At 43.0% G+C, this 26,170-nt stretch overlaps 2 protein-coding genes across 2 annotated transcripts in view; both read left to right on the forward strand.

The window, feature by feature from the left end:
• The first annotated feature begins 5 nt into the window (after nt 1–5).
• On the forward strand, nt 6–10,113 carry LOC146191044 (uncharacterized). The gene is made up of 6 exons (XM_084600267.1): nt 6–562; nt 1,607–1,746; nt 3,237–3,371; nt 5,036–5,167; nt 9,412–9,493; nt 10,103–10,113. Exons 1-6 carry the CDS (start codon nt 337–339, stop codon nt 10,111–10,113), a joined length of 726 nt encoding a protein of 241 aa, XP_084456393.1. The 5' UTR covers nt 6–336.
• A 218-nt stretch (nt 10,114–10,331) lies between these two features.
• The window catches only part of kibra (WW and C2 domain containing protein kibra), a 33,547-nt gene continuing 17,708 nt past the window's right edge, over nt 10,332–26,170 (forward strand). The window contains exons 1-7 of the mRNA XM_084601481.1: nt 10,332–10,570; nt 15,859–15,968; nt 18,588–18,682; nt 19,636–19,872; nt 22,642–22,821; nt 23,540–23,790; nt 25,613–25,855. Of these exons, the coding sequence (XP_084457607.1) occupies nt 10,443–10,570; nt 15,859–15,968; nt 18,588–18,682; nt 19,636–19,872; nt 22,642–22,821; nt 23,540–23,790; nt 25,613–25,855 (1,244 nt within the window). The 5' untranslated portion in view covers nt 10,332–10,442. The remainder of the gene's footprint in view (nt 10,571–15,858; nt 15,969–18,587; nt 18,683–19,635; nt 19,873–22,641; nt 22,822–23,539; nt 23,791–25,612; nt 25,856–26,170) is intronic.

Here is a 26,170-nt window from a genome sequence, read left to right on the forward strand (position 1 = left end):
CACGGGAGACAGTTTCCGGCGCACACCTGAGGTCGAAAGAGAGAGAGAAGGTGGCGTGTCGAGTGCGGAGAACACAGAAAACAAAAAGTAGCAAAACAAAATTTAGGTGGAGTTATTTACAAATAACTGCACAAATTTGCAAGTCGTTTTTTTTATGCAACAAACTAATTTAATAAAAGTATAAACGTAAACGAAGACTTGCCTGTTATTGTTTTGTTATTATTACGCGCATGCGCAAAGCGATTCGCGCGTAGTGCATACTTTCGCGCTGAATTTGAAACTGAATCCCAAAGCGGCGAAGCTAGAGTGGCTGCAGCGCCGAAGTGCCGCTCAGCCATGTATAACTTGGGGGATGCGGTGCCTATCGCATCATTTCCCGTAGACGAACTTCGCGAGGAAGAAGAAATAGTGAGGAAATACTTAAAAGATGTGAAGAAAGTGGACAAGCAGTGGACCGGGTACCTGGACAGTGATGATACGCTCAAAGAATTCGAGCGTGAGCTTGCGAGTATAAATGTCTCGTTTCAGACAGAAGTTTCTGCCCACCCCGATTCTGAGAAATGTAAGTATTCGTCCATCGTTTTACTACTTGCGATCGTGATCCAAATTTTCTGGGAACGTCGGACGGGTGCCAGCGGGCAGAAAACGTACAGATCTCAGCTAGTTTGAATCGCGTACATTCCTAAATTAGGGTTGCGCGTTTGCAAAATTAAACACGGAAGCCATTTATAGTTGTATGGGCTCACAATAAAAAAATGTAGCTTAATTAAGGTCAGGCAAGTCTTTAAAAAAACAATATAAGTAACATATTCTGTACCAATGGTATGATCAAATCTACATAAACGAAAGTTCACGCAACTAATACACAAAAGTAGTACAAAATTGACAAAAATCAGTGCAATATTTATTGAATTATTTTTACATGTTTGCCTATTTTCACATAAAGCTCGTAGCAGAACACTAAGGTTAGCAGTGAGGAAAGGCGGGTTTATTTTACAGAAGTGGAATGAACATCATATCAGTTTACAGAAGAAAAAAAAAAGTTCCTAAACTTTTTTTCCCCTTCAAGTGAATGAATTTGCTAATATGAAAAAAAATTATAAAATGTAGTTATCGCTTATTCTAGTTCCACTTGTGTAAAATCATGTGATAGCCTTTAACTGGGGCTTTTCTGGCAGCAATAAATAAATCCCTTTCTCCACTGCCAATTTCAGTGATTTGTTATGATCCATTTCTGTGAATAGGGAGCAAATGTGTAAAAAACAAACTTCAATAAGCTGTTTCTGCAGAGTAATTTATTACTTCTTATAAAGACTTCCTCCATTTTATGTCTAAAAGGTTTATAAACTTCAAAACATTCACTATAGTGATCTTCAGATGGTATGTTGGTTATTGATATGTGCACATGTCATGGGAACCACTTTGACTTGTGCTTAATAAAAATAGACACTAGCAAGGCCTACAAAATTTTGTGTTCAGGCATTAGTAGGACATGCCACAGTGAGTTGAAGCCTGCTTAAAATTTATGACAAGGGTCTGTACAGCTTTGATGCATGAGCGTGTAAACCAAGTACAAATTTTCACTGTGGTGTTCAAATATTTTCAGCACGGCTACTGTTCTGCGCGAAGCAGAAAGGATGCGTCCTACCAATCGAGCTTGACTGCCCATTTAGGATTACTGCTAAATGTACGAAAGGGTGTGTATTTGGAAAAGAGCGCCATGGTGTCCACAGCAGACCAAGTGATGTAAGTAAAGGTTTGTATGTGAGCACATTTGTTGCAACAATACAGTGAGAGCAACATGGTCAGAGTGCCGTGGCCTTTGCCATGCTGCATATTACTGTGTACGAACTGCACAAGGAGTGAAATGTTCTACTAAAGGATAATTTATGGCACCAGGGATCGACACCAATTACTAGCAGGCAATATTCATATTTAACCTAGCTTCTGTATTCATAAGGAGATGTGCCATATTATCACATTCAACAGTCCTAGAAGGTATATTTCATGAGAAATCGTTAGAAAACGGAGGCGGGTTAAATTTGTCTACCCATTGCAAAGAATGCAACTGTGAGCCAATGCTTAACGGTATAAGGATTCTGGGCAGGAGTCGCGATCAGGTGGCACGGGAAATTCTTGAAGCCTTTATGATCAAAAAGAAGAGCAGCATTTGTGTTAGCGACTCGTCTGTATCCCTCTGTAGAAATGAAGTTTCATTCCTTGATAATTTTTTGTGACGGCATGCACTGTGCGACTTTAAGCCCGGAATTTTTAACGGCCTTGTGATGTTTAGTTAGGCGGGTTGTTAATTTCGTAGCTCGTTTGATTCTACTTTTGCTACCAGTGCTTTTTGTTGCTGTTGTTTTAGATTTGACCGCTGTTGTTTCTTTTGTTTTGACTCTGCTTTTGCTACGATCGTTTTTAGTTGCTTTTAGGTTCCTACTGTTTTTGCTCCCCCCTTTTTTTGACTATGCCTTTGGTATACGATTGTGTTTGACTGCTTTTGCTTCATTTCTTTGACTCTCCTTGAGCTACGAATGTTGGTGTTGGTTTAGGTTTTTGACTGCTTTTGCTTCATTTGTTTGACTCGGCTTTTGCTATGATCGTCTTTTGTTTTTGTTGGCCTAGTTTTTTTTACTGCTTTTGCTTCATTTGTTTTGACTCTGCTTTTGCTACGATCGTCTTTTGTTGTTGGCTTAGGGTTCTGACTGCTTTTGCTTAACTGTTTTGACTCTGCTTTTGCTACGATTGTTTTATTGTTTATTTTTTATTTGTTAGGGTTCGGGCTGGTCGCTTCTCATGTCTTACTCTGCTGTTTTCGGTCCATACTGCATTTGCTATGAGATATGGCCTGCCTTCCGTTTAAAAAAAAAATGTTTTTTTTTGCCCCCCATTTTTGATATATCTACTGAGGTTAGAAATATCTTGTCTGATTTCCTGTTGGTGCTGCTCGGCGTTCACGTGTTGGGTTTGGAGCGGACTGTGGCGATGAGTCTGATGCTTGAGATGGACGTATAAATATGCCACCTTTCCGTTTAATAAATAGTTGGTAGTGTGCGCATGTGGTGTCCCCTTCTTGTCTGTGTCCGTTTCCGTGTTGCGCCGCCGTTCATTTCCATCATGCACCAACTCGCCCCCCAGGCCGTTATTCTAAGGTATATTTCATTGAAATAAGAAGGAATATGTTCTGGTAATTCACAACACAAGCTGACTCTTCCCTTTGCTTTCTCTCCAAGACTCAGAGTAATGCCACTCCTGACTGGGGTCCAGCAACATTTCCAAAGAGGAAAATGAAGCTCCAAGGCACAAAGAAAAAAGGGTGCATAGCCAGGATGCACACAAAAAGGATTGAAATGTTTCCAGAGTACAAGGTGTGTGAGGTTGTTATTTGTTTTTAGAGCAAATTAACCTTGTGGAAACACCCCATGCAGCTATGATGTCACTAACAATTGGAGAACAAGGAAACCATGAACTGAGTGGTGCATTACTGAATGTCTTGTGCAGTCTTTGTTCATAACATGCAGGCGGTTATTTCACTACCTTTGCACATATTTATCACAGGACAATATTATGAATGCAATTGAAGTGTTTGAGTTTTTGAGAAACCAGTAAGAAAGTAGAGGACATGCAAGCAGAAAAACTAACTAATATCAAGGGGCAACGATGTTATAGCAGAAAAACAAATTGAAGCCATAGAAAAGAGAAAAACTGGCAGCGGCAGCAGTTACACTGCTAGCGCACGGCATAACATGGATGTGTTGACTGTCAGGGCTAGGACTGCCAGTTTGCCAGCTCATCCTCAGGCTATGTTCTGTGTTCACAAAACCTTTTACAACCCCTATAACACTATCATTGAAATCAGTTATCAGCATGGTTTCAACATGGCTATGGATTTTATAGTGCTCATTTTAAAAACATAGAAGATTTGATAGGGAATAGCGCATAATGGGTCAAGGGACAAGGAATGCTCCGAAGGCCTCGTTTATTCGTTGCCGGTGACAAGTGGGAAAGAATACAGACTGGCAGATGCATGAACGAAATGCTTCTTGAATACAAAACGAATTTTGAGCAAGCTTGCAAAAACCTAGGAATACATTGCAGAGACTGCCCCTCAAAAACATGTGCACCTGAGTTCAGCAAATGCAGAGTAATGGTTAAACACAAAGAGCAATTGGTCCGCGAAGTCATCGAGGTAGCGTCGATAGCGAGGCTGGGTGACCATTGCAACAGTACACCGTCTATTGCTCTAACAAAGAAAGAATTCGATATGCTAAAAGTTTAATTTACAGTTATGATTACTAATCTTCCTTTGTCATTTCAAGTTGCGAGAACGATATGGTTGTGATGCATGTGTTTTGACGGTGGTGCAGATGTTATAAGAAGCTGCGTTTCATCGAAATAAACTGCAGCACTTGTTCCTTTCTTGTCCCGTTATTCGGCGCTGTTCCGTATCAAATTAATAACCAACTTGCCCAAGCTGCTGTCCTAGATAGAAGATGCAAGTCTTTCTTTTTTACTCACATTGGCACGCTGAATATTTCAGAAGCTAATTAATATTACTATGTATGGGGTTTAACATCCCAAAGCGACTCAGGCTATGAGAGGTCATAGTGGAGGGCTCCGGAAATTTCAGCCACCTGGGGTTCTTTAACGTGCACTGACATCACACAGCACACGGGTGCCTTGCTTTTCGCCTCCATCTAAAAGCGGCCACGGTGGCCGGCATTCGATTCCACATCCGTGGGTACAGTAGTCGAGTGCCTTAACCACTGCACCACTGCTGCGGGTTATTTCAAAAGCTAAATTACTTGATGCCCAACATTCATGTCTTGCTGTCAATATGCAAATATAATGAAATAAGGACACTATTATATTGTCACCAAATATAATGAAATAAGGAGACTATTATATTGTCACTTGCTTGTGGACACAGCAAAGTGCATATAATTGCTTGTACATATTTTTATGCTAGCACATATGAAAACTTGCCATTGAATTTTTTTACATACTTCATATTCCCTTTATTATATTGCAGATAGAACTTCCACGCAACTGTTCTGCGTACAGCAGGAAAGCGGCATCAAAAGCTGTAATGGCACGTTTGGAAAGTGCACTGTCCTCGGACAACCAGTATGCACCAGCAGTGGCCCGTGAAGTGAGAATATATGTGAGCTTTAATGCAAAAGATGGCCACACACAACATGATTTTGGCATGGCACTCAGCTTTGGCCAACCAATGAATGCTGAAGTGTCAGCCAAAATAAACCAACTTGTGCAGCAAGGTATTACATCAGTGACTGAAGTCCAAAAATGCTTGCAATTTTATGTAGAAGATGTTCTGTTTGCTAATAAGGAACCACCACAGCACTCATGCAGAACATTTTATCCAACACGAGATGACATACGCTCACACATACAGTCTGCAATCCGAAAAGACAGATACAGCTCAGTGGATCAAGTGAATGCGATGAAACTGATCGAAGATCTTCGAAGAAAAGACCCTACAGGAAAATACTTTTTCCAGCCATACAAGCAGCACCCTTCACAAGAATCCAGCACTATGCCATCACAGAAAAATGACAGCGTTCTCGAAAGTGTTGCAAGTGAATGCGAACAAACACTCATGTTTTGCATGCAGACCGCATTCATGGAATCAGCTCTACAGAAATACTCCGAAGATGATGTATGCCTCGATGCTACAAATAAGACTACCGACTATGCACTTCCTTTGTTTTTTTTGGTAGTCAAGACACCAACAGGCTATGTTATTGTAGGCGTGTTTATAGTGCAATTCGAAACATCTGAGTGCATTTCAGCAGCATTAGAGGTTTTTAAATTGTGGAATCCAAATTTTTGCCCCAAGTACTGGATGATTGATTTTAGCCAGGCAGAAATTAATGCCATAAATTTGACATTTCCAGACAGCCGCATTGCTCTCTGCGATTTTCACCGTGAACAGGCTTGGGAGCGGTGGTGCCGGAAAAAAGAAAATAATATAAATGACAAAAATCAGGCACTATTTTTGCTGCGTAAGCTAGCTAGGGCACATAGTGCAGAGGATTTTGCCATAGCGCTTCAAGACATGCACTCGAGTCAGGTGTGGACTGACAACCCTGCGTTCAGGCATTATGTGGAAACCCAATGGCTTCCGGTAAAAAAAATGTGGGCAACCTACCTCAGGCCTGGCCTCACAATCACAACAAATAACGGCACTGAGGCACAAAATAAGATGCTAAAAGAGTACTACCTCAAGTCACACAGTGGCCGCCGAAGCTTGACTGGCCTCTTACAAACACTACATACTTTCCTTGCAGATCGACAAGTACACTTTCAGAGAAAAAACTTACAGTCCTCCTCAGAGTACAGATTGTATCATGACAACATCCCACCATACTTGCACAACAGACCACGTAGCGTAGTACACCACATAATGAGCAGGCTGGCTGTAGCGGCGGACTTCATTAATGAATCGATCACAGCAGGGTGTCAGAACGGTACTTTTCTGGTGAAAAGTGCCACATCTGAAGGGACCGTCTACACAGTAAACTTTGCCGTGCCGAGCTGCAGCTGCCACGACTTCCAGAAACACGGCCTCCCATGCAAGCATTTTTGTGCAATTTTTTTGCTATGCGAAGCATGGGGATTTGACCAACTCCCACAACACTACCGTGATGGGCCACTAATGGCACTTGATCATGGTGTCACCACGCAAATTGAGGACGGCCACAATAACTGCTACAACGTGTCGCCTATGACAAATGCAGACATAGTTGACAAATCAGGAAATCTGGCCTTGGAAAAATCATGCTCGCAAGGTATAGGCCAACTAAAAGCGAAAGTTCTGCAAGAATATGAAAGGGGAAAAAGTCTAGCCTACTACTGCACTGACAGCAAGGCCTTAGAGTATGTGCTTGCTCAGCTGCAAGAGTGCACTGCACAGCTGCGAGAGGGCACGCAGGCAACTGCAGGCTTAAACTTGCGAGGCTCACCGACCAAAGGCTGCTCGGGAAAAAGGAGCCAGGATTGCAGCCATAAAGATGTATCCGAACTAAAAAAACAGCGAACGGCTAAAAATGAACACTGGCGCAGTAGGGGACGTGTTGGCGAAAAGGCGGAAATTCTTAGAGCCACATATAACACAGCACCACATATTGAGCAGGAGTAACAGCAATTCACTGGCAACACGAGCAACTCTGTTTAAAAAACAGGATCACGTTCGATAGAACTGCCAGCTGGAGTGAACTGCAGCACAGCTGTGCTCATTGCCCTGTGCAAACAGATCTGGGAACACACATCACCTTTTACCAGTTGGTGCCTATTGCACACTGCTGCATCTTCATATTGATTCCTGTTGTTAGTGGATTATTATACTTCCTCATTTTGGTTTAGAAATTTAATTTTTTGTCTGCACTTTTACAATTTTAATTCTCTTGTGTTGATTATCAGCTTTAGAAATGTTTTGAAACATTCGCTGCCAAACCTAGGGCCTACTCAAGTGCCAGCTTTTACTGTAGTCTTCATCATGTAAACCTTGATGGTAAAATGAGCATTAGAATGTGTTTGCTGTATATGAAATTAACATGTTAGTGTACTTACATGCACTGCTTTGTAACTTTGTATCTAGAAAAAAGAAAGCATGGTTCAAGTACTGCAATTTTATAGCATCTAACTGCATCACTTTTCGAGATTTTCTGCCATTTCTGTTTGATTTTATGAGAACTTGAAATTAGTTCTGCCATGTTCTTTTTTTTTTTTTTTTTTCCATTGCATTGCATTAGCTTCTTTGCATTTTATTGTCTAAACCTTTCAATACTGTGCACAACAGTGAAATGAAGGCTTTCTGATTTGTTATAGTTAAGAGAATTTTGAAGTTCTGCCGCAATAAAAGTGTTGTGTGAAATGTGAAGAGGATCGAACGTGTCTGAGCGACGAAATACTGAAATGTCAAGCATATTACACAGAGCCAACTACTCACATTTATGCCTGTAAATTGACTTGACTGCTCACTGTATCAGAAAGCATGAATACAATTTTGAAGGTTGACATATTGCATAGAAAGCATTTGGTAAATACTCGCAGATCATGACTAGCAGCCTACCGACATGTCTCAAGAGAAAAATATATAATAGTTGTGTCTTACCAGTACTCACCTGTGCGGCTAAAGAAAAGGGTTCTATTTAAGTTGAGGATAATGCAGAGAGCTATGGAACGGAAAATGGCTGGTGTAACATTGAGAGATAGAAAGCGTGCAGAATGGGTCAGGGAACAAACTCGAGTTAATGATGTCCTAATCGAAATTAAGAAGAAGAAATGAGCACGGGCCGGACATGTAATGCGAAGGAAGGATAATCGATGGTCGCTAAGGGTAACAAAATTGGATTCCGAGGGAAGCAAGCGTAGCAGGGGGCGGCAGAAAGTCAGGTGGGCAGATGAGGTAAAGGAGTTTGCAGGAGTCAAGTGGATGCAGCTAGCCCAGGACCGGGTTAATTGAAGGAATACGGGAAATGCCTTCGCCCTGCAGTGGGTCTAGTCTGGCTGATGATGATAATGATAGAAAGCTCGTTCTCTTACTTTATCGCCCACAGACAATTACATAAATTGTAACCTAGATGAACCACACTGACACGGGATCAAATCTCGGTTACGCCGGTCGCATTTCGACAGAAACAAAATGCAACAGCGCCAGTACCGTTTGCTATATCAGTGCACGTCAAGGAACCCAAGATGATCCGAATTCATCCAGAGTTCAAGAAGAGGGCTTGGTCGGGCTGGTTGGTTCATGTTGAACGGAAAGAAGAAACAGCTCAAACGCACGCCCTGTCCGTTTGAGCTGTTTCTTCCTTCTGTTCATCCGGAGTTCTTCAGTAGCTTTTGGACGCAAAAATTCGGCACCCACAAACCATATCTTCATCAAAAATGGGCGCAGGGAGGAGGCAAACGCACAAAAACATAACATGGAAAACTTGTGCAGCGCGGCACACAAAGTTTACCATTGAAGCCAAATTTAAGCGCTATTTTGCCAGCCATACAGGCGGCAGCATTCCTTCGAGATGTACTACAACCTTATCAACCGAACACTTGAGCGGCCACCGTGTGGACAACGCGCGTTGGCGTGCAAAGCACTGTCGACGATCAACCGAAGACCGCGCACAACGTCTGCTTAATATCCCAGCACGGCTCAGGCTATGAGGGACGCCGACATCGCACAGTACTCGGGCGCCTTGCTTTTTGCCTCCGTAACCTTTCTAGCCACCATACCTCCGTTAATCGAAAAGCGGCCGCCGCGGCCGGATTGAACTCGCATCCTAGTGGTCAGCAGTCGAACGCCCCAACTGAGCTATCGCGGAAGGGTTCGGACAATGTCAGTCACCGACACATTCAGTGTGATGCGCACGTGCACGCACTTTGCAGTCAACACATGACGACATTCACATCGAAGAACACGCTCTCATGGTCACTAGGGGTGACTCTGACTACTCTGACTATGCTCACGGTAAGACGGTAAAACAAGTTTGCTTTTCTACACTTCCGCTCACCGTGCTTCCGCTTAACTTTTTTTGTTTAGTATTTTTGGTCTCCTCTCTCAATCTCCTCTCTCGACCTCATGTGTGCGCCGGAAACTGTCTCCCCTGAGGCACAATGATCACAGTAGTAGCAAAATACAATCTCACCCTTAACTAATTCAGATATTCCACATTAGAGTTTCATTGGCCGAGATCTATCACGTGCTTTGAAGTAGCCATGTTTGTGCAGTTTCGGTTTCGGTCTTCGACTGCAGAGTTAGACGCTTGCGCGTCTGAAGAAATTATATCTGAGACTATCAAAACTGACATATAAATACAAAAACTGTAGAATAAAAAGTTTTATATAGCTATTTTGCAATCATGCCTTATAATTTGACGTTACAACCAGCAGAACTGTGCGGCTGCGTATCCCAAAGAGCACAATTCATCACACTGCCCTCGAGACCGACGAAGAGGCCATCGACGACAGCATACCTAGCGCAGTGCTAGCAGCCTTTTGATGTCTAGCTAGATAGCTTTAACTTCTTACTTTTGCTAGAGCCTGCGTGATTAGCATCATGCGGGCTGAACATCTTTAGCTCCAGTCTGATGGCGACCCTAAATTCAAGCTTCTGGTTAGTCTTAAATGTATTCTCCTCAGCCGTCATTTATTTAGTCGCGGAACACCTTCAAACGTACATATTTCTGCCATTTATTAGACGTAAAACAGATGCCACGGGAGTAAACTACGGAGCAGGATGAAGCGTCCCGCGAGCAGCGCGGCCGCCGTGCGCTTGCTTGCCATTGGTTGCCACTCTGTTACGTCGGCGACGTCATTCCTACGATAATGTGCTATTCAAGATGGCGGCAGGAGGTAGCGTTTAGCTCTGTCTGGCGAAAGGAATTTCGATCATTTCTTCACTTTGGGTCGTGAAAATTATGCCGAAAAGACGAAATGGTGAAATACCGCTACCTTCTGGATGGGACATCGGCACCGACTACGACGGCAAGATCTATTTCATCGACCACATCAACAAACAGACGACATGGATTGATCCTAGAGACAGGTAAGCGAGGGTACGGCCAAAGGAATGTGCGTTCCCCGTGAAGGCCCCCTCGGGCTAAAAGCCCGACGTTCTCAAGATTTTTTCGCTTGTCCGTCGCTGGCCCTGCGCCACACCCGTTGTCGGAGACGAATGCCGTGTTTTCCGCAGGTTGTCACAAGAAAACGCCTTGGACACGGCGTTTCCATTTCGGATGTACTGAGGAACAGATAAAAAAACAAAAATGAAAGGAAAGAGGAGCATTCGAAGGAATGTCGTTGCAGCACAGATGAGATGCGGGTTTGCTGGAGCGCGCAGTGTGGCGTCAACAAAAACAAGTTATCATCGGAGTACTGTGACAGGAGGTCTCAGGTTCGCGCTACGTTCAACATTCTGTCCCCATTTCCCCGAACAGGCCTTTCACGAGCAGCTAGCCACACCGGCGGCGATCTTTTTTTTTTTTTTTTTTTTTTTTTTTTCGAGGACGGGGCCTCGCGGCAGCTACTTAGCGCGCCGACTAGGACTAAAGAAAATATGCGGCTTGTTTGGCACGCGTGATGTTTCGGCAACCGGGGACGGCATGCTTTGCCCTGCAGCGGCTGTCGACCGTGCTGCCTAAAGTTTTGACTTGAGCGTCGGCGGCATAGGCGCCTGCCTTTGAGTGCTTTGGACAGAGTGGAAAGAATATCCGTGAATCAGCTTTGCGGAGTATTTTGCGAGCAACAGCTTGACCGTCGATCGACGCATGTGTGTGATGCCGTGTATTACTGCCGAACTTTCAGCGCGCCCTAGCCGGGGCGAGAGCTCTCGTCTAGTTCGAGATCTGCACGAAGTGTGCTCGAACGATTTGCCGTCTCCAGCGCGGGCCGAAACGCTGTTCTAGGTCAGTTGCCGCGTGCATGCAGGAAGGTCGAACGTCCCGAACGCGGCGAGGCAGCGGCGTTGGCACAGAATGCCGCTGTTGCCGCATTCGTCGTCTGCTCCACAGATACTGCTCGCCCGGAACACACGGAAACGACTGGCGCTGTGTACGATAGGGTCGCCCGGGTATGCGTTTTTAGATACGCAGAGAGGGGGGAGAAAAATAACGACAGTAGGGGTTTCGCAGCGGCTCGTGAGGTGGCCAGTCTGCGCTTCCCTCGCATTCCAAGAAAAGGACCCGAAAATGATGTCAATGAGAACGGGTGAAACGTCAGCGCAAGGAATGCTAGAGTGCGGCGGCGGATGCCTATCTCTAATGGCACCCCCCGCCGCAATAAACACACACGCATGGGAGCGCGCCCCGCGCGCCGCGCGGCTTTTGTTGTAGTGCCTTTTCTCTCGCCGAAATTCCGTTCACTTTCTCTCGCCCGCGCCTTATTTAATTTTTTTTTTTTTTCTGCGCGTGTGGAATGAGCGTCAGCATGTGCGCGCCGATAAGCAGCCGCGAATCCCCGCCGCAAGTGGCTGGCTCCTGTGCACTGCTGTGAAGCAGGTCGCAATCTGCGGGCCGAGGGGGTGGGGTGAATGTGTGTGAGTAAAAAACTAACTAGAGAAGAGCATGGCGAACACTCCCGCCCAGATTGGGCACTACAGCTCATCCTCTGGCTCATCGTTGTGCGAACTGCCCCTGTAGACTCGACCTCTGTGCACGTATTCTTTATAGTACAGCGACCGCTTCCAGCTTTTGGGGTATGAACAGGCCGAATTTAACGTTTCCTGAACCGAAATTCGGCGAAGAGATGTTCTTTGCCTTCGGTTAGGTCACTCATGTCAGCAGCTAAAAAAGTCATCAGTCCTCTATCAGCTCATGGCAATCAGAGATGCCGTTCTGGGCACAAACTGCTCCTTTTTAAATCCTACTAAAGCTACCATGTATTAGAAGTTGCGACCAGCCCATGTTCATGTTGAAAGGTACTCCTTAGTTAATATGTGGTAACTACTTCTGCGATTGTCAGACTGCCATTAGCTCTGTGGAATAACTCCGGGCTGCCATGCTACTCAACAGATAACTATGCATTATACATATTGACGTTTTTTGGTCTAGTGGACGGATAACTGTGCATTATACATATTGATAATTGTTGCTCTAGTGGATCGAAATCGTATCTCTAGCAAATTTCCAACTCAAGTATTATTAAAAATCATGGCATTATCATTTTGTTTTTGTTACTTAATAATTCGTTTCATGAAAAGCCTGACAAATTCGTCACTAGAAGTTTTGGGAGGTACTAATTGAAGCAATGTGATGGTAAGCAAGACAATGAAACAGTCCAGTTGCTGCTGCATTGCTTGAATGTGCCGAGTAGTTACAAGGACAAAACTAGACAACTGTACGTCGCACAGCTGTCAACTGAAATTTTATTTGACAAAAGAGGACTTAAAAGAGAAAATTTGAGCGACCACTGAGCATGCATGTCATTATTTGTCATCTACTTGAGCTGCTTACTTAGGAATGCTATCTCAGAGCGTCCTTGCTGTTGAAATCATGCTGACACAACCTTCATATGTGTCATGTTCTTCATGACACACATGATCTTTCCTGCCAACTGTCGACTTTGCAATTGGGCAGAAACAGAAATTGTTTCCTTTGATGGTTGCCTTTTATTTTTTTTTTATTTTTTTTATTTTTTTTTTTTTTTTTTTTTTTGCAAGGTTTGAAGTTTTTGCTGTGACCTGCAAGTTTACCTGGCAAGCTGATATTTTCCAGGTTTTCTAAATGCTCCTGCAGCCTAATATTTAGACAGAATCCAGTTTGTCCAATGCAAAAGGCTGTAGGTTACTTCTGTTTGGCACCATACAAAGGTTTCTTTACAATGGTGGCTTCAACGTAATGTAACTGCCATGCGTATTGATGTGGTTTATCTTCTGGTACATCAACTTCAATTTTCTTGGGGCAGAGAAGACCACCATGTCCTTGTTCCTGCTAGCTATCATTTAATACTAAAGCATTACTTCCCGGGGTAAATTGGAAAACTGCAAGTTATCTCTGAAGCTTTTGAACTTTTGATAAAAAAAAAATACATCTTAAAGGCTTCAAAAACCCAGGAATTTTTCAAGGAAAGCGAGCACGGAACCTCATTACTATCATCTCTATCGTGCTGTGCATTGCACGTCATTATCATCATCGTGATCAACTGCCATCATTCCGCAATGGATGCAGACACACCTCTATTGCATTTTCTTTTTACGGAGCATTCAGTGGGTCCTAAATTTTATAGTGCACTTCTACTAGGGTTCCAATCACCGATTTTACTGATCTTTGCCAGAAGCCTGACCCTGAATTGCTAGCCTAGAACCAAAAGTGAAATGAAACATGATGTGCATTCTCACATATTCACATTTGCCCAACTTAGTCTAGCTGAATCGGCTGCATTTTTTTGTTGTGGTACGAGACCATATTCACAGAAAGGATGGTGGCTGGCCCTTTTTTTTTTCTGATCATTGTCGTCATCTCATTTTGTCCTTGTAACCATGCAGCGCATTCAACTAGCAGAGCAATAAGAAGTTATTTGTTTCTTAGCGAATCTGTTGTGACCGTTGAAAGGACCAGCATTGCTGCTGTTGATTTCTGCAAGTGGCCATGTAATGTGTGCGGTACAAGCTTTTCTATCACCTGTTTTTACAAGAGCTTGCCTCATCGTCATACCTCACTTAGAAGCTGCTGCTCACGTCATGGCATGACTGGGTAGTGCTTGTCACGTTAAAGGTTGTGAACATTTTAATGCAGAGAAGTTAAAGCATATTAATGCCATTTGCTATGACTATTAGCACTGTTGCACTTTTTTTTTATATATAACACCGGGGAAGAAAAGAACTGACTTTCTAAAACAGGAAATGAAGTCATACCAGCAGGCATTTTTCATGCGTTTGCACGGTCAGTTAATTTAGTCATGATTGCGATATGGCATTGGGGGGGGGGGGGGGGGGGGGGGGGGACGACATTTAATGTTATTCAACCTATTTCCTTGCTTTGAGTTTACTGTATTTGAAAGAAACCTATTCATGGTCCTGATCTCTTCCACCAAAATTGGGAGCCATGCAAAATATTCTGGCACAAATTGATTTCAAAATTTGCCATTCTTGGGGCCTAAAGTCAGATGATTCTGTGGGCAACAGACCGTCCTCAACATCGCAATCACTCTCTCCCCACTTCGCTAAGCTGCATTAGGTCATTTTTCCTTTTGTGACCACTGATTGATTGCCCGTGTTTGTTGTCTGTGTTTATTACTTTGGTGCAACGATTGATTTCCAATATTTGTTGCTTGTGTTTGTTTATTAATTTGGTGCTATGAAGTGTTTGTCTATTTTTTCACACCCCTTACTCTAATGTCCATCAAGACACTGTATTTTATGCCTGTATTAATTCAATTAACAACTTCGGTGCTGTCAAGTGTTCCTTTTTTTTTTTTGCCTTGTGCCCTCTACTGTAATGCCCACTAGGGCGATATGTAGGTACTGGAATGAATGAATAAATAAATCCCAGGTGTTTTATGAAAGGGCTCATTGTTTTCAATCACTACCTCAGCCATTCAATGCATGTACAAGTTTATTAATGTTTGCAGTATCGTCGCTAAATCGTGTGGAGCATTGCCTTTGACAACTGGACTAAGTTTAAATTTCAATTACCGGTTTTCACTGTTTTTAAAAATCGTGGCACTCGTTATTTTGATTTTAAAAATGTTTTTTTTTTTTTATAGGTTTTAACAGAGAGGGAAGGCTTTAAAATTTGATGTGACTATCAACTCAAAATGCTTTCAACCCCCCACCCCTCCCCCACCACTCGTCTCTTCCTGGAGTTGCCCTTTAAGAACAAAAATATCAGGGCTGTGATTTGAAATGCAAGTGTCAGGGATTGGAGGAGTCTGGCTTTTACTGACAGGCATCAAATGACCAGAAAATTAGTGAAAAAGCAGTGCTGCCTAATTGAAGCAGGCATGCAGTGTTCAAAGAGATGATTTGCTATAAGGCAGGGAAGTTATCAGGTAGCCCTGGGCTCTGGCGTGAAGCAGTATGTCATGCGAGGTTTTGCCATTAAAAGGTCGCATTCATCTTCATTTTGGTAAACTGGGAAGAGGGGGCAAACATCCTTCCATTCACTGATCCTTAGTTGTGCTGTTATCTGTGTTTCCTTCCATATCTTATCTTTGGTGACATTCTTTCCACTTGCTGTTTGTGTCATTTTCTTTTGAGTTTGCACATGCCATTGTGCAGCACGCAAGAGGTGTCCGGGGCATGCATTTCCATTTGAGGGAAGGTCACTCTGTTTCGCTCTGTGCTATCTGCAGAGTTTGATCATTGCCCCATTGTTCTATTTCCTTGTGTGACTCCAGGTTGACAAAGCCACAGTCATTTGCAGACTGTATAGGTAATGAACTTCCTTTTGGCTGGGAGGAGTGCTACGACCAGCAAGTTGGCGTATACTATGTTGACCATACGAACAGTGAGTTCAGAGTCCACTTGCTTTCCCATTCTAATATCCTGCTAGTGGTTGGGAAAAGTCCGGGTTATTTGTACCTTATCAGAACGCCCCGTCTTTTACGAGTGTTTCGTTGTCATTTATAGTACTTTATGTGCCATGGCCCCATAAGTTATAGCATCTACCGTGACAGAAATGCCATTGCTTTATAGGTTTCTTGCTTTACATCACGGTAACTGATGTTCTTGCCTTGCGTGGTTTTGGTTTCATTCTGAGTGCTCCTTGCACTGTGTGTGCAGGCAATGTAAATACAAAAAGGAATTGAAACCATGTTGGGCATTTTAAAAAAAATGCTGGTTAATTGCACTCTTGACCATTTTATTTTTTTGTATAGCTATTTCAATATGTTCTGTTTCCGGCATAGAAGTGCTGTACTTTTTCACTGTTACTACATTCAGGGGCAAACATATTTTCCAGCCTTGACACTTTATGAAGAGTGTTTTCATAATATGTGGTCGTTTTGTCAATTTGGAGATTGGGCCAATTAATGTATGTACACATTGGCCTGAATTAGCTGTTTTGTAACTTGCAGCAACCTATAGCTGTAATACAAAAAAAAAAAGTTGAGTGATATAACATCACAATTAAAATATGTGATTAAAATGTGCTCACATGAAAGCCTGCTTTAAAAAGTAACATTAGAGCAAATAATTTTGTACAGCTTATGGTCACTTATTGCACAGCATTGATAAAGATATTGCTATGAGCAGTGGGCTTGCTTTCTTGGATTTTACAGTGAGCTTGAATCTGTAATACCACGGCTCATGTTGTATTATGAATGAATTTAGCCTTTCACTTCAGTTTGTGTGTGTGCATGTGCGTGCGCATGTTCAAGTTGGATTTATGCAAGTTTGCACCTATGAAAGTTTTTTTACAAAGACTCGGGCCTGGAAAAGTAGTGTACACACTGTAACCCACTCAATAGTGTTGCCTATTTTAAAGGGTAGCACTGCAGCTCCTCACCATCTCTTTAATTTCATTTGTTATAGGCCTCGGCAGTGGCTTTTGCAAGTGCCTTATGTGAACATGGGATGCGGACTGCTCCTGTTCAGTGATAGTGTCTAGAGCAGCAACCTTTGTATATTTTTTGAGCAGAGCTTGATGTTGACTGCAACTCAGCTGCTGTTTTATGTCGAGTAATTACATCGTTTTTTTTTTTTTTTTTTATAAGGTCAACTTGCCTGTGTGGTCTCGTTTTTTTTCTCTCCCTCTCTCTTGTCATTTTGTTTCTGGCAAATTGTCACTTAAAAGCTATGTGCAAGCTTTCTCAATGCCACAATAACACTGCCTGTCACCAAGCATCGTAATGTTTTGTCGTGCCACCATTTTGTTCTTTGGGATGACATACCAGAGCATTGATGAAAAGGTGTCTCAGTTGACAGGCCCCTTGTCCTTAAGTGCTAAGAATGTAGCAATAAAGTAATTTCCTCGTCTACTACAAGATGCTGCCTCATGGCCTTCTTTCTTGATTTCTGTTGCCTTAAGGACTAATGCTTCTGTCACATGGAACATCTCCTTTGGCTGTAGAAATGAGAACAGTGCCATTTGAAGAACGTATGCACAACATACCAAGGAGTTATTTTATTGTCATTATTGGTGTTACGGTACACATTTTTAACTGATACAGAAATGTCACAAGAATTCTAGAAGAATATTTTTAGAATATTCTAGAAGAAATGCCGTCAAGAAATGAGGAGGAGCTCTGCAAGTCCTTGGTGAAAACAAACAGTGGAAGCAAATAGTACATTTACATGGATTTTTTTGTTGTTTACTTTTGCAATTTTTCGTGCAGAAAAAAGAATGTGTACAGGTGGCATGACGTCTTAACATATGATGTCAGCAGCTATAATGGGATGTGGGATAATTATGTGGAATGGGAAATATAATGGGAATGTGGCTAAGCACTAATTATGTCGTAAGACGTTCATTTATACCATATTAAAATCATTGTTCACTAAATAAATTGACTTGGAAATTCATGAATTCTCAATCAGATTGTGTATGTCTAGGGCTGTGCTGTACAGACATTTTTAGTCACTAAATGGACATGAATGATTTTTCTTAAATTGTTCCTATTTTGTTTTCAACAATTGTTAGTGAATTTGATGTTGTGGCAGTAATGTTATATTAAGGAGTAATTTGTTTGTTTTACTTTTTGCTGGGCTTTATTATCATTGTGCACAAGTACACTGCAATAGAAATTAGTCTTGCTTCCGTGGTCTTTTCTGCTTTTTCTTCCTCATTTTGTTCCAATGGAGATGCGGTATAGGATGAGCAGCTTTCACTGAGGCTCAGCACATAGACCTGGAAGGGTACACATGGACCCATTAGGCAAGGACTAACGATTCTAACAGATTGAAAGGTAGAAACGTTTTATGAGCTGTAACAGCCATTGTCTCGAACAGCAATCATTGTTTTGCATATAATGCTTGTTAGAATATTGTTTGATTTATATGTCGCTCATCTGATTGTTTTAAAGAAGAATAGTTCATCTTGGCAGGACCATTGTGCACGAGGAGAATAATGGCTTGCGCTGCAGGGTGACGACCTTTTACCTAAATGTCCTCACTGTTTTGATGTCAGAAACAAATCAAATTGAAGACCCTAGGCAACAATGGAGGCAACTTCAAGAGGCCATGCTCAAGGATTACCTGCTTACTGCTCAGGATGATCTTGCGGTGAGCATAAATCTTTTCTTTTTTCCTTTTTTTTTTCTTTTGTTTCCTCTTTATTCTGCCATGTCACTTCCAGATCTTCTTCCATTATTTTTTTCTAATCTCTTGCTTTTTAAACTGAGCAAATTATTGTTCTTTTCTTGCTTCTTGGCAGACTGTAATGATTTAAAAGCGTGTACAGCATGTTGTGCTTAGTTTTGTTTACATGAAAAAAGATTTTTCATGCAAAGAGAGATCAGTGTTTCTCAAATGTGGGTCTGCGAAACCCACGCCCACAAAACAAAAGGAAAGATCGCACCATAGCTCTCACCTGACTAGACACGGTTTTTCAACTTGAAAAGCATGGAGGTTCAAAGCCGACTAGTTTCTCAGAACGAAAGATGTGCGAGGGGTGCACAGAAACTGAGAGCTTGCAAGAAAGTTGGAGGGAGAGAGAGAGCGAGCATCTATCATGTTCTTCTGATGTCGGCATCAATGAAAGTCGAGCTCTGGCTGCACTGCTGGACCTGGCTTCAGTGCAAAATGTCTTGGGTGTCTGACAAGCGAGTGGCACGGTTTTAGGAGGAGTCGAATCCCTTCAAGCGGCATGCATACCAGCGCCGATGCATAGCCTCTTCCTGACATGTTCTACAGGTCGTGGTGTGCTGGCTTATCAAATTATCAAGTGCTAGTTTTTTATGACTACAGTTTCGCACAAAATCACTCTCCCCCTCCCTTCGCCTAGTCGTCCCTTGTCATTTCCACTGGTCCACAAAAGGTCCGGCTGAGCACCACTGCTCTAGTTGGTGACAAAGAAAAAGAAAGGACTCTATATCTGCTGCAATAAGGAGACACTTTCACCTCTTTTTTTGCCTACCTTTTGGTTAGGCATTTAGTATTTTATTAAATACTGTACTCTGAAGCTCTGTGCCAAAGCATAATAAACCTGCTTTTGTTACGTGCTTGGTTCTCCACAGGCCAAGCGCGAGATGGTGGATGTCAAGCACCAGCGGTTGACCCTTGCCCAAGACGAGTTTGACCAACTTTCGGGTGCCCTGAAAGGTCTATCGCTGCAAGGGAGTTCAACGACCTCTCTTCACTCTTCATCCACATCCGTGGCATCACGCACTAGTTCACTGGACCCTGAGCTGCTGCGTTCGGATGTGGGGAGGGCACGACATCGAGTTGCCAGGCTAAGGAGGGAGCTGGAACAAGTGAGTGTGGACTAGACCTGAACCACTACTTGTATTGCCAGTGGCGCACCTTCTGGTTTTCTTCTGTTGTGCCGCTGGTTTATTGCTCATTGGACTGCCCTGTGACTGTCTTGAATTTGAACTGACCTGTAAACATGCCCACAGCTTATGTTACAGGACATCGTGTACAATATTACTCTATTTGCTCATTACTGTGTCTCAATATAGTCTTACGAGGGAGGCAGTCCTACTGCATGAGGAGGGGGGGAGGGGGGGGGGGGGGGGGCAAGCATTGATTCGACTGTTTCTCAGCTGCCTTAACTTTAAAGAATTTTCTTTTTTCCTTCCGCTAACTTACAGTTTCATTCAATGCTGGACTTTTTGGAGTAAGTCACGGACTCTAGCTTTCACTAAGGCATCCGGAACCAATTCTGCAATTTGACCTTGGGCTTTGCTGAAGCTGACCTGCAATAAACAAAGACTTTATCTTCATTTCATTGAGTAGCAAAGGGTCTATTGTTGCAGATGTAATAGCATGCATATTCATTGGAGTTTTTCTGTTACATCTACCAGCACATTATTATTCAGTCCCCAATATTGCCATCCTAGTGAAGATTAGTAGCAGCACATTTAGAACACTAATTACATTCTGGTTAGTATTTCTCTGCTGAGCTGCATATATTCTAGGATGGACAGAGAACAATCGGGAGTGCATTTAATGTGAAGGCAGTAATGAGCATTAAGTGCGATGAATCCTGTACAATTTCTGGATATGAGCGTCGTTCGTTGAGCTCTGCACCATTGTTGTTTTCTCTAAAGACTGAACGATGAACTCTAACTGGCATAAAGCCCATTCATTTGAACGGCAACTCTTGCTGTTTTCATTGATTTGAATATGGTACAGCTGAACCCCGTTATAAGAGACATGGATGTAACAGACAATTGGCAATAAGAGACACCATTCACCCAAATGGTTGGCCACCCTATGAGTTTCATTAATTAGACCTCCTTTTTAACAGACATTGTATGTAGAAGACAACTGGCTATAAAGGACAAATTAGCCTTGAAGTTTGGTACTCAGTCTTGCTTATAACAGACATTTTAACAATATATGCGGCACCATCCATCGCCAGGTTCAGTAGCTGCTACGGTGAAAATAAGAGAGACACACCTGTGCCGTTATTATTATTTATAACTTCAGAAAAGAGAACAGGTCAGTCAGCTGTGAAATGACTAAAAGAAGCCCCTGCAGTGGGAATGCAACATAGAGAAGCTCTTCAGGCTTGCCACGAAGAGCACAAGTGCGACTGCATATTGCGAGCATTGGGAATGCGCATTGGGTTCTCCAATTTGTAGAGCTTCCTATCACGAATTATCATAGGTGTTGTGTCCACTAGTCTGAAGAATATAGCGAAAATTGTCTATTACGTTGCATTTCAGTACGAGTGACAAATTTATCTAGTAAATGCAAAGAAAGTGCTCAGCTGATGGCGCGGACATAAACAAGTCATTGTGTCTAGAAAGTGAAACATAGCTAAGCCAAGATCAAAACAAATGACATAAAAACACAAGTGTTTCTGCTCTGGTGAGGACAAATAACCGCTGTGTTTGCTGTTCAACCAGTTTCAACTCCACTCAGAAATGCCTCGTTTGCTTTTCATTTATTTTTCATCTCAATAGCGACTCGCAGACAGACTTGTTACTCACAGCCACTGTTACCCTTTGTCAAACAAGCATAAATTTCTGAGGGATATTGCTCCTGGTGATGTTTTATAGCTTTGGCTGCTTCTAAAACCTTGGTGGTAAGCTAGTTATTTTTACGATTTCGTGGCTTTTTTTTTTTACTTAAATTTTTGTAGTGCCACCAGACACATAACCTAGTTGCGAATCGCTAGTTGCGGTGCCAAGTAACATCACGATCATACTTTGCAATCGCTGCAAACATAGTTTGCACATTGGCCATGAGGCTCTTGGCCTGATTTTCAAGCTTGGAGAGGCTGTGTTGAACAGCGTCAATGCAGCCATGAAGCAGACGATTTAAAACTATTTCAGCAGTGTAAGAAAGTTGCAAGGTGTAGTCAGTGTGGTGGTCCACCAAGCAAATGCAATATGTAAAGGAAAGCTATTATAACGCATTTGGCGACATGATGTATCATTCTCTTTTGCGTATTTTAGCCTCAAGATACCTGCACCGAAATGAGGTCTTGTTAAAAAGTGTAAACGTTGTACCCTGCTTATAAGGGGCCTCTCATATAAGAGACAAAAAGTGCTCCCCAGTGCATGTCTCTTATAAAGGGGTTCAACTGTATTAATGAAAGCTGAATTGTCATAATGTGCATATGAGCCTGCAGATGAGGACTCTTTGATACTAAAGGCTCCAAGGGGGTCTAAGTGTAATGCAGAAATGTCCACTGTAGCATCCCTCATAGCTTATGTATCCCTATGAGACAGTAAGTAAACCCCACATACCAGTACCAAGAGAGAAGGAAATGTAGCACTTGTGTTTCCGAATTCTATTTTCATGACATTTGGTCTATAGGAAATATTTCTTTCATGTTGTAGGGTTATTTGTTGATATCATGTTTTGCGAGAAACTAAAATGTTTGCAGTGTTAATTTTCTCTGAAAAAAAAAGAAAAAAAAAAAGCTCTTCAAGCTCTGTAGCTTTAAATGAAGGAAAGAAGGAAAGCGAAGTGCTTTAATAAGAGTAATTTGCAAATATGTGAATAAAAAAAAAAAAAAAACTGCTCATTTATCTTCAGTGCCATGCACTCTTTCATTGTCGTTCCAGGTAAGATCTGAAGTCCACCAGCGAGAACAGGGACTGGAAGCGTTGCGGCGAGTCGAGCAGCAGTTTTGTGAGCTGCCAACAGGCTACAGCTTAGACCAGGCAAAGGCTGTTCTGGAGGAACTCTGCAGTGTGCAGCGTTCCTTGGGCAAAGGTCACAAAGAGAAGAGTCAGTTGTTGCAGGTGGGTTGCCAGCAGCGGAAAACATCAGTTTTGCATCTGTTCTTTGCGGTAATTAAGTGGTCGGTGCACGAGGCCATTCCTAAGATACACAGACATTCACTCCTTGAAGCAGAGCCTTTAACAATGCTAAATTGCTAAACAATGCTAAACAATGTGCCGTTATTTATTTCTCTTGACAATGAGCCTATGAACTGCAGTCAGATATGTATCTGTTATGCATCCCACAAGATTGTAGTCTCTTGTCAAAAGATAATGGTCTGGCCCTTAGAGACGCTGTTTTGCTAGGGTTTAATTCTTACTCTGAAATCTTGATTGTTTAATATCACAGCAAAACTAGTAGAAAACTTCGATTTAAGAGAGGCAGGTGACCACACAATGATGAAAAAGGTTGAAGAGAATGGCAAGCAGGAAGTACACTTCAGCTAATAGCTTTGCACCCTTCATTTCTTTCCCTTGTCCTTTTTACTAGTGCTGTGCATTCTCACGGCCAAGACAGTATGACTCAGCTTGCCACGCTCATTCGGATCAAACTATTATATGTTAGGCTAGAACTTCGTGTGGTCGGCAAGTGCATTTCCACAACCTAAAATGCGGTACTAGTCCTGCTGCTGCCCATGAGTGAAGACACAGTCGGTAAACTTACTGTCACTTGAAACATTGTGATGATCTGCGGCCATGTTAGTAGCGTCTCCAGTCTGAACGTCCGATTGCTGTGCAGCGATTGTGGCAGCTGAAGGAGGAGCTGACACGGGACGTGTCCGACCCACGAACACCCGAGGAACGGCCCAGTGCAGCCTCCCAGACGGATCTCTCTGGAGAGCTGGCGCCCTTGGGGGCCCGGCTTGCCGAGGTGGCCCGTACGCGACTGAGCTACGACGAGGCTCGCCGCGAGGTGCAGCGCATCCAGAGGGAGCTGGCCGACCTCGAGGATCGGCTGTCACCAGGGCAGGCCGAATCCGACCAGGACAGGTGAGCATGGGGCCCTACACCTTCTGCTTTGCCTTTGAACGTTCCTTTTTTGGCGGCCATTGAAGAAACTAAGCACAAACATAGACAGCTGCATGGAAGAAGACAAATTTGAGCTCCAACCACAGGACAGGAGTTGCAAAAGTGTGCACAGGCATGAGCAAAAGTTGAGCGACCGTGAAAAGAGTAGAATTTGCAATTCTTCTGTGAAAAAAAAAGGGTCATGTGCCTTTCAGGGGTGTGTGGCTGAGTAGGCCAGCGTATTGGAGGACTCCTTGTGCATATCTTACCAGAAACGGCTCCGTCTGGACAGGGCTGACATCGAGGTTTATTTATTTTTTTATTCAAGAAAACATTTATACAAAAATAATTGGACTGATAGCCTGCATGGCTAGTATCCGATCCAGTGCAAAATATAGCATTTAGGCAACCTTGCAAGTAACATGCAAAAAAGTGAACAAATAGTCAACAACTAAAAATGTGACAAATGATGTAAGACAAGGAAAAATCCTGTTTCCGTTCGAATACAAGCAAAGCATTTGGACAACCAAAATGGGAATGTACAAACCAACATTTTGGAGTCGCATTCTAACTTGATTGTTAGAAAAGAATAACTTTGAAGACAGGCTAAAATTTCGGGCAAGTTTTAATTCTATGTAGTATGTATGCAGTTCTTATGTAATTGTATGTAGTTTTGTATGTTTGCGGGGGTTTCTTGATTTTTGCTCACTCCTGAATTTTTTTTATTGCGCACTTACAGGACAGTGTGTTTCTGCATTTTTTTCTTTGCCAATAATGAACATTGTCAGTGGTGCTTGTTCAGGGCTCAGTTCTGCTCTGTGGCAGCGAGCCAATTTGCCTTGCAATAAATGTTCAACTGGGCTTCTAACAAAGTTGGCCATCATATGATGTGAGCGCTGCCAACTACAGCTGTAACAGAAAAGCTTTTTGCTTTGTGAGGAAAATGCATTGCTTTTTGAATATTGGTGCACTAATTTTTTGATGCAAGATAGCAAATTGTATGAGAACGTTTCTTGGTGTTAGCTCACGGTGCAAGCATCTCTCTAAAGGATGTTTGTTCTCGCCCCTGTCATGGCAGAGTTTGAGTGTGGTACTGGAATTGAGTGTCCTCCAAGCACAACTAAACAGTTCTTATAGGTGAGCGCCATTTTACCAAACTGAAGTGGAAATGGATGTAGCGAAGATAATGCAGTTTCCCCTTCAAATGTCGCAAAAAACAGTGCCCGTCTGATGCTTTGAGTTGGTGCAGATAATGTGGCAATTTCAGTGCCCGTCAATGTTTCTGTAACAGAGTTTAAAAGTATGCAATGTAATAGAAGAAAATAACTAACCCTTTTCTATGCACTGCTTTTTCTTAGGTTTGCACCTTCATGCTTGAGAACATGCAAAGTTCGCAGTTTAGCAACAGCTTGCCGTGGTAGGGTGGCTGTAGCTGCTGCAAGATGTAAGTTTTTAGAGAAGCTTTTGGCCTGCAAAAGGCTTAACACCACCCATAATGGTAACGATGACGGCATTGTTAGACGGGAATGAATGAAATAGGCCTGCATTAAATGAGCACGATAAAATAAATGCTTTACAAGGTGTGCAGTATCATAAAAAGAAAAAAGAAAGACAGTTTTGCTCAGAGCTGACAGGTGACATTTTTCGTGGGTGCGTAGAAGGAGTCCTCTTTGAATTTTGCAGATTTTTCGCTGCGAACAGGAAAGTGAGTTGCCAGTTTGGCCCGCCCTGCTCTGCCCGTTTCGAGAGCACAGCAGCCATGCAGTGTTCCCCAGCGTCTCTGATCCTGTCTTGTGCCATGCAGGCTCCTGCTGGTGCGTGAGAAAGAGCAGCTGCTCCATGAGCTCCGGGCTCAGTTGGAGCGGGGAGATTCAGTCACGCTGCGCGAGGAGATTGCTCGGCTGGAGCGTGACCTGGGCGATGCCCTGGAGAGCTCCAACAGGGCCATCGCCCAGCGGTTGCGGCTGCACGAGCAAAAGCAGCAGCTGCTGCAGCAGCTCAGGGATGCCACACGCCTCACGGCTTGCCTCGAGACACGCCTCCAAAGGTATGTTGTTGGTGGGGCTGATCTGCACATTTCTTTCTTGGCTGTGTCATGTGTAATGTTGTGTTCTTCCTGCTACTTAGTGCCTATTGAACTAACACGCATCAAACCATCAGACTCTTGGGCAATCAGTTGCACTGCAATATGGATGCTTTCAGCTGAAGTCTTTTGGTGTGCAGATTTTCTTACCTATCACCACAACCAAGGAACAGTTTTGAAAAGCACTCTTACAGCCCTGCAGCTTGCAGGAAAGATTAAATGAATGCAGAATATGAAACGCCATATGTTTATAAGTGCCATGAAGCTCCATGGCAAAGG

This window comes from Amblyomma maculatum, chromosome 4 (genome assembly GCF_055883805.1).
Source record: "Amblyomma maculatum isolate TAMU_Amacu chromosome 4, ASM5588380v1, whole genome shotgun sequence".
Classification (NCBI taxonomy): Eukaryota; Metazoa; Arthropoda; class Arachnida; order Ixodida; family Ixodidae; genus Amblyomma; species Amblyomma maculatum.